The 8,953-nt window shown below is 54.3% G+C and overlaps 2 protein-coding genes across 2 annotated transcripts; both read right to left on the reverse strand.

The window, feature by feature from the left end:
* Positions 1-4,116: 4,116 nt before the first annotated feature.
* VTJ04DRAFT_9580 (uncharacterized protein) lies at positions 4,117-5,698 on the reverse strand (the record flags this gene model as incomplete). The annotated part of the gene is made up of 4 exons (XM_069368143.1): positions 4,117-4,733; positions 4,792-5,183; positions 5,242-5,428; positions 5,485-5,698. The coding sequence occupies 4 exons, from the start codon at positions 5,696-5,698 to the stop codon at positions 4,117-4,119; spliced, it is 1,410 nt and encodes a 469-aa protein (XP_069214316.1).
* Positions 5,699-7,294: 1,596 nt separating this feature from the next.
* VTJ04DRAFT_9581 (uncharacterized protein) lies at positions 7,295-8,234 on the reverse strand (the record flags this gene model as incomplete). Its single annotated transcript, XM_069368144.1, has 3 exons — positions 7,295-7,534; positions 7,618-7,979; positions 8,147-8,234. 3 exons carry the CDS (start codon positions 8,232-8,234, stop codon positions 7,295-7,297), a joined length of 690 nt encoding a protein of 229 aa, XP_069214317.1.
* Between the last annotated feature and the right edge of the window lie 719 nt (positions 8,235-8,953).

Consider the following 8,953-nt stretch of genomic DNA (forward strand, 5'->3'; position numbering starts at 1 on the left):
AAACAAGCAGCAGCCTGTGCCGAGCCGAATGCTGTGTCATAAGCATCGGCATTAAACCTTACCACTCGACATGTGAGAATCATCCCGATGTGGGAGCCATCCTACGCTGCTACCCGGTTCTAGCAGTCCAACGGCCAACTGGGTCGGGTTGGTGTGTGGGGGCCAAGGATGGGGTGCCGTTACACAGACAGGAACAGAAAGTGGTAGTATGTACGTGGGCTGTGTCGACGTTGGGCTGGCTTTGTTGACCGAGGCCGCAAAAAGGGGAAGGGAGGGGGGTTCGTTGCTCTATTGCCTGCTAACATCATCGTGTCAGGCGCCAGAGCAAGGTTCGGCCTCTTCCGGCCAGTGACAACTAGGGCTGACAGTATCTTGATGTGTGTGTGTGCCAAGCAATCATGTTCTGTCCCTCTGCTCTCTGCTTGCTCACCTTCCTAGCTGGGAAGTCGGTAGTGTAAGTTGGGAGGTCAGGGAATATAGCTCAGGCCCAACGCTCTCGCTGGCTGATATGCCAAACACCGCATATAAGAGCAAAGCTAGGTGAAACTACACAAGACGATCATAGTTTCGGTCGTCTGAGGCTCTTTTTATTTATATAGGTTTTGTCTTAGCTTTCCGCCGTTATTCTGCGATCCGTCGTGCTGGGTTCGCTTGCTATTCAGCCTGAAAGGAGCCCGGTAGTTGGGATTTCACCCGCGGGCGGTTCGCTCGCCTCGCCGTCTCGGCTGCCCAAACGAGCCGCTCGGTAATCTCGAGTTGCATCCTCTGCGGGACCATCTGGGAATCGCGCCCACGGCGTCTTGGAGGGATGGTAATTTCACTCGCGAATCAGCGATGCATCTCCCACGCTCCTGATGAGGTCTTCTGAGCCGTGCGATGAAACGTCAAAATCAAACATCATGGTGGCATGGCGTGCGCTGCGTGCGCATTATCTCGTTACGTCTGACTGTGCTCTCGGGATGCCTTGGGCATAGGAACGAGGAGCAGCACGCGCAAAAGTTCTAGGTCGCAGTGGTTAATTAATTTCCGCTGCCTGTCCCCCACGGCCGTGATAGTTCCAAAAATATCACCATGTCAAGCCTCATCAACATAATAATGCGTCATTGCGTCATGCGGCTGCTGGAGAGCGTAGATATGAATAGGAATCAAGGAACGTTACGTCTAGATGTTGGGTCCTGTGGGACAGGGTGTTTGTCCGACTCGGTCATCATGACCAACTCACGTCTACTAGATTTTAGGATGCAGGGCGTTGCGATTACACCGCTCTTTGGATCGGAGTTTACGTCTTCACAATTGTGTGGTCTCGGACCGATGATTCGTGATCTGCGTGTGCTCGATCCTCTGCCCAGACCGTAAGTCCATTCGTCCCAGGTTGAGATCAACTATGGTTTCTGCGCAAAAAAGGAATCTGGCTTCTCTGGCTTGCCAATGCCTTGACCGATTGCCACCCTCCCAACTGTGCCGCGAAGATCATAGGCCGCGGTTCTGTTCTCTGAGAGATGGGACAGGATTTCCAGCGTTTAGCCATCTCTGGCACAGGATCTCACCGACTGAGCAGAGCCAGGTCTGGCTGACTATCTTGTGACCCTCTTTCCTACTGTCTCGCGTTGGAGGGTTGCGGAAACGAGGGCGATAGGAACCAGAATCCAGAGGTGTTTGAATATTCCATTGTTGATTCTATGAAGGGCTTCCTCCGTAGATACCGAGCCGATGTCTGTTCACCCTGAATGAGAGAGTAGATGACAAATACTATTCGAATGAATAGGCCATGCCTCGATGGGCAAGCTGTTCTTCACTATGCCGACGGAACGTTCTGATCATTTGCAATCTCATTCATCTGACCCCCATATCCACTATCATTCTGATATCTTCACCTGAACGTCCCTAATTTCTTCATGTCACATTAGGCTGATTCTTGGTCCCGTTGTGGTCATAAAATGGATCTGGATTGTTGCCGTTCTTCTATTCTACGCCCAAGAAACGCCTGACGTTGGCCAAATGACGGAACTTGCCTTGGCACCCACTCTGGACCTACCCAACCTAAGTAGCCCGAAAGGGTCTGTGCAAGCCAGAGCTCCTTATCACGTGTGGCTTGAGAGTGTGTGGCTGCCAACCAACATACCTACGAGAGAGATACCCAATCACAGTCACTGTACCAGCAAGAAGTCATCGGTGGAACGTCCCAGGAGGTGCTCATGCCCCTCCCAGAAGCGTCGGGCAGAGTAACCTGTGGCGGGGACGAATGAGAACTGCCCGATGAAGGTTCTTACGCGCATCACAGGCAAAGATGCATGTGTGGGCACTGGAGGCTGCTAGAAGATCATCCCAGGGATGGTCAACCTGATCATGCTTCAGAGGGGATTGTCAAACAGTCTAGCCAGGAATTCGGATAGTGTTTTGTTGCCATCGACGTCTACCAAACCCCTCTGGTCACCGAAATCTCGTTCTCCATGAGTGACCGGGGAGTGTTGGACACACTGTGGACTCTATGATATCCAGAACAGGCGTCGTTATCGACGATAGGTGGTGTTGGCGTCGTGGGAGGGTCGCAACCCGAGACACACACTTCAGCACCCTCCCCCGGCTGCATCTGGCCGCTGATGAGGTCGCCCCTGGTGGAGGAGCCGACTAGACGGGAGTTAGCCTTAGAGTTGGTGGGGGACCGGCAGCTTGGGAGCATGCCGTACATGAAGACAACGGAAGCGAGCTCTCAAGCGAGATCTTGGGTCATGCGGAGATCTGCATATCCGGACCATCGCCCCGGATCTTCTGTTGGTGGGCTCTTGGCGGTGTTACAAGCATTGTGTGAGTTGAGAAGGACCAGATACTCCGGCACACAGTATTATTAGTAAGCCTTGGTGATTTGAAGATGCGTCCTAGCAATGCTGCTGTCTGAGGAGGCCAGAGGCGGGGAGTTTGGAGATCTTTAGGAGAATCAACATTTGATGACCGTGAGACATATTACCAATCCTTAAGCACGGGACGGATTGAACAACAAAGGGAAAAAGGAAAAGGAAAAGCCAAAAAGCTCACCACCCAGCCCTACTCCCGCGCCGGTCGAGTAGAGGTGGAATGGTTACGAAAAACCCCGGTGGTTTTTGCTCCGACACGCCTGGGGGTCGAACCCAGGACGTTTTCGATTTACGGCGTGGGCGGCCTGGCGAATCTAGGACCGCCTCCCTTGACCACTCGGCCATTATCTCTTTCGAGGGGAGGCGGTTGATGCTGGGAGGACGGGGACGGAGGAATTATATCCCTGGGTTGGGGAGCGTTGGGAACCTTGATGGCTGGATGGCTGGGGGACAGGAAGGGCTAATTACGGAACCTTAGTGACCAGAGTCGCTGTCCAAGTCATCTTATTCACATCACAGTGGTCGAATCACCACCGCGTCATGCAATAGCTGCGGTATTTCTAGCCTGACAGATAAACATGGAGTGCCATTGCATCAGATGCAAGGTCTAGGTGACTGTTATCCTGAGGTGAAGTTCCAATGTACCCCTTTTGCCGGGAAGGATTCCGGGTATGGTACCCATAGCCGCTGTCCATGCAGTCGGCTGCCGAGGTGCAACGCTATTAACTAATCTAGTATTTCATGAGCAGCACGATATTACCGAGCTCTTGTGATGCAGAGGATTAATATTGTCTGATAATTCCAGTTTGAGCCGGCTGCACGCCATGCCTTCAAACCCTGGGTCAAGTTGAATCTGGGGGGTTGCTTCAGAGCCTCAAGCTCACAGAACGTGCGAAACGACAACGATCTACTTTAAGTCACTGGATATACGACTAAACAGTCAGGTACTCTAACAGTCCGCACTTGGAGGTTGTCAGTTGGATATGAGCCCGCCATGGGATACTCATTCACCACTCTCCCGGATGTTGTCTGGAAGACCAAGACGTGAACGAGCAAATTATCAGAAACTCCGCTTTTGAATTGGTTTAATAAGAGTAAGTGCCTGCCACCTTGCAGGGCAATGAAAAAAATATGTACGCCGAAGTTAAAAATCTATCCAACAATGTCTCCTGAAGAAAAGACACCCCAACCACCTCGCAGTGGCCGAAACTCTAATTACCGCTTTCCCCCCTCACATCCCCTCCCTCACAGCCCACAACACCCCTTAATTCCCCTGCAACTCATGCACCTCCCCCCTCCTCAGCACGCTATCTGCGGGCATTTCGATGGGTTCATTATGGAATTGCTGCGGCGACGGCACGCTTCCTGGCCGGTACGGCACGAATTGTTGTTGTTGCATCGGCTGGGGCGACGGCGACGGCGACGGTGACGGTGGCACTATACCGATACCGAGACCCGCCTGTGGCGGCTGGCCGGGCATGGGAGGAGGGTAGACGGTCGAACCGGTGGGGGCCGGCGAGACGGGAGGAGCGTGGTTCAGGTACGGCGTCTGTGGGGTGCCGGCGGGGGCGTGGTTCATGTGTGGAGCCTGCGGGGTGACGATGGGAGAGCCGTCAGGCTTGACCATGCTGGCGCGGGGGTCATAGTAGCCCGTGAACGCTGGGCCAGGGCCAGGGGCGGGGCCTTGGGGAGGGTAGGGCTGGTTGTATGGCTGCTGAGGTGGTTGCGGCTGCGGTTGCGGCTGCAGTGGTTGAGGTGGAATGGCGGTCATGACGGCAGGAGGGGCGCCCGGCGGGCTTTGGGCGGCGACGGTAGAGGCCTCGTCTTTCTTGCTCTTGCGCATAATGATGACGATGGCGAGGCCGATTAAGCCGAGGGCAGCTGGTTGGACCAAGTTAGACTGGGAACGAGTGGGACAGAACCTAGCTCGGAAACTTACCAATGCCACCAACGACACCACCCACGATAGCACCGACGGGGGTTGATGACTCGGTCTCCTTCTCGTCATCCGTAAGCTCGGAGGGCGTGCTGCTTGGTCTCCGAGATCTCGTGGTTGTAGCCGCGTCGGTCTCGGTCTCGGTTTCATCGTCAGTGTCGGTAGGCTCGCTGGCCTCCGTAGTCCTCGTCCGAGTCGGGTCAACAGTCGTAAAAAAGTCGTCGGCCTCGGTCGTGGTCGTACGAGTGAGGCCAGTGCGAGTGGCACCGGTGGGCTGGAACAGGATGGTATGTGTGGCCGATTCGCTATCACACGTGTGAATGACATAGCCGGCCAGGGACCCGGTCTTGTCGGCGTACGAGTAGACGGCGCAGTGCGGAAAGTCGGGATCGGAGCTAGGGGGCGTTGCATCAATGACTGACTCTTCACGGGTTAATGGACCTTGACACATACCAGTACCGGGTCCGGTCCCAGTCCATCGTCCTCGTCAACGCTGATGACGTATAGGGAATGCAGGCGGTGATGATGCGGCAGTCGGACGTCAAGCAGCACCCGACCGCCGAAGCCACGGTGTTATACAAGCACTGCGCATCGCTGTGGTGGCATGTGTACGAGAGCCTGGAATTACCGTCGACGTAACCTGGGCATGTTAGTATCACGTTCAACATGCTGGCTCAGAAACTCAATCTGCCATACCGCAAGTCCGCGTGTCGCGTTTGAAGAGGTCCCGAGCCACCGGAGCGGCAGTGAGCATTCGCGGGATCGGAAGGGCGCCGATTTCACCATCTTGGAGGGCAGGAGAGGGCGTGCGCGTAGGAAGGGCCGGTACGACGACATCCTCCGGGATGATGCCGTCGAAGAAGGCGAAGGCCACCGGAAGGCCAGCCGCAAGCCACCCAACACTTCGCATCGCGGCCGAGTTCGAGAGTTTCGCTGGAAACACGGGTCTTGAACCCTTTCAAGGAGCAGCTCTCCAAATGCTCCCGAGTACTGCCGGTGCCCGAGAGTGACGCTCGAATCACGGCACAACGGCGAGAGAGGGGGAAATCTCTCGGGTGGTCAGACAAGCAACCGGCGGAGACGGATGTCTCCCGCGCAATGGGACTGTCATCTGTTCTTTAACGTGCCCGGCAACCATCCTGGACGTTGATCTGTTTGACGGCTAACCCATTTCGTCCAAGGCTGACGGGGTGCTTCATTGTCTCCCGCGTGGCTCAGGGGTTTTGGCAGATGGCGTCAAGCCGAGATGAAAGTGGAAAAGGTGGGCCGGAAAGAAGCCGTGCTGGCTGAACACGCTCAAGCCCAGCCGCAGTTTAGCCCTAAAGGGCAAGCTTCCAGCAGTTTAATTAAACGGCAACCGTGGACAGCTCAGAGCTTCTTGTGCACTTATGGTCTGTTCTCTCAGAGGTAGTTATGCCATGAGTTGTGTCCCAGGTCGTCAGCGAATAAGTGCGGAATACTCTGTAGTGAAATCTAGATAGTCCACCACGTAGCCGCCATAGCCGCCTGAACCTCCTAGTTGACCATGGCGATAAACACCTACTCATACCTACGACGTGGATCGCAGAAGCTCCAGTCGCTGCTGTGCCGGGGTCCTGGCCAAACCCAAGGACGCCGAGCCATGAAAATGGGACTCCGGGAGCGGTGAGGACAGTCATGACCTAAATCACTACGTCCACTATTCTCCATATGTATGTACATAGGTATGTAGGCACTACTCTGCAGCATCTCGTGCGCAACCCTTTTATGAGATCTTGGATCGGTCACGTTTTCCCCTGCATCACATAGTGTAGAGTTTGCTTCTGCGCTGCGCCGCACGGGAATCCTGTGGCGACGGGAACGCGACGGCGCGCAAAGCTTGTCATTTGTGCGTCGGAGCCACAATGCCGGGTCACGTGGAGTCAGCCGGCAAAAGTTCCCCTGCCAAGGGCTGGGCAACGTCGTCCTTGCATGTTCGTTAGTGCCCCAATTTTGAGGCCTCAATCTGACCGGAGTTGGATTCATCCGATCCAACAATCGGACAATGACGAATGTAGCGGTGGTTATAGGCCCAACTCATGAAGGGTGAGATTGAGAACGTTAGCTGCTCTTTCACCTGGGGATCATGAACTTGCTCTACAAGTCTATACGATCAGAGTTTGATGTTGATTCTATAATAGCTAGGGTGGAGCGTTGTCCTCCTACTCTTACCTTGACCAAATTCACGGAAGCCATTGCTATCCCCCCTAGATGGGCATGAGAACCGTTCCAAGTACTGTGCAAAATAGGGTGTGAATCACTGCCCTGCGCTGCTTTATTGAAACACGAAAAAACTCTAGAAACGAATGACTAAGAATCAAGAATAATCCCTCTGCATCTCGCTTGAATCATCGCTCCATTGCCCACCCAAACAAACCCGCCCCCGAGCGATTCTCACCCCTCGCATCCGCACCATGAGAACATCTCGCCGTGACCTCCCAAGGATAACCAGATCCGAGATATGCACGAACACTCTGTCGATCACCGGTTACGACGGCGGAGCGCCAGGCTTGGAATACGTGCCTCCAATGTTGAGGAGATAGGCCAGCGAGTTGAACTCCACGTCCATGCTGCTTATCTGCCAGAAGCCCTTCGTCTTGGTAGCCCCCAGAATGGTGATCCCGCGAACCGGTATCTCTGCCACGCCGAATTTGGTCTCCCAGATGACGGCGATCTCGGTGCACGAGTATGGGGAGGCGTGGGTGATGTCCAGGGGCAGGTTGTCGGGCTGATATGAAGAGGTTAGTTAGCTGGTGGCGTTCTCATCAGATATCTTATGGAAAGAAACAATAGGGGTAAAGCGAAACGTGCCTGGGTCTGCATATGGTAAAGGAATGCATCCCTAGTCGGAAAAGTTGCGCTCCCCAACGGAATCCCAGCCAGGATGTTGATGCTGTCGGACGTGTCGCGGAACTCGTCGGCGAGGTAAACAGCATCGGCATCATTCCATGCGGAAATGATGCGATCATAGGCGTCGACGAGCTCCTCCACATCATGCGGGAGTAGGCAAGGAGTCTCGTACGGGCCTTTGCCCTTCCCCTTTCCATTCCAATCACCCCGCCGCTGGTGCTGGGGTGCATAGCGTCTCTTCACTTCCGAGTTGATGCCGTGGTTGTGGTTGGTTGTGACCTCGGTGCGGGCACGGATAGCTGCAGGAGCGTCGACAGTGCCATCTATTTCTTGCGAGTTAGCCTACCGGGTACATATGGGGGGTTAAACAACCCGCCACGAAACATATGGCGGAATGAACCCCTCAAGCAAGCTTTTCGCCGCTATGCGTACACCTGCCCTCGGAGCAGATATCAAGTTCTAGTCCTTGGATTTACATGGGTTGACTGACCTTTTGCGCGTGCACCAAGGAGTCCTCCTTCTGCACCAAAGGCGAATCCCGAAAGGGCGAGGACAACGAGTGGGTTGAAGAACCGCATTTTAAGTTTCGGATGTGGCGAGTCTGTGGCGATGAGAGAGTTGACAGGGTGGTTGAGGAAAAGTGCTGGTTAGGACATCACTGGAGCTGTCCATGTTCTCACCTTTATATCTTTCCATTTCAAACCGGTGAGCCAGAGAGTCCGGCCTCATCTGGCAGTCCAACGCAATCATGACCAACAATTACCTTGCGCTCGGAAATACCCCAGCGTGGCTTCCGGATCTGCGATGTTGTCGCTGTCTACCAACAAATAGAAATGGCTCGATCCATGCAACATCACGGAAAGGTAGAGGTAGCACAAGCTATACGAGTCTCTACGTTGAGGCTGGCTGATATTCCCTGGCCTCAAGAGCCTCCAACCGTTCGTGGAGCCTCCAACCGTTCGTGGAGCCCCTAAACAAGCCAGGAGCTAGTTCTTGGTATGGTAGGTAAGGAGGCGGTTATTCTGACATAATCTTCTATTAATGAAATCCATCCATCACTCGAATGTTGCAACCTTTGCCCGGAGATTATCGCATACCAGAATATACCAGGGAAAGCTTTGGCAGCGAACGTTTGAGACGACGCGGGCAGTGTTAAAATAATTACCGGTGAGAGAGCATCTTCAAAATTCTGCAGCATGCCGAAGCCTTGTTTCCCTGACGCCGAGAACTTGTGTGACCATGCCATGTAGTCAGCGGGCGCTGGACACCTTTCTCGAAACGGGGCACAACCATTCGA

This window comes from Mycothermus thermophilus (genome assembly GCF_041956435.1).
Source record: "Mycothermus thermophilus strain CBS 625.91 unplaced genomic scaffold VTJ04scaffold_7, whole genome shotgun sequence".
Lineage (NCBI taxonomy): Eukaryota > Fungi > Ascomycota > Sordariomycetes > Sordariales > Chaetomiaceae > Mycothermus > Mycothermus thermophilus.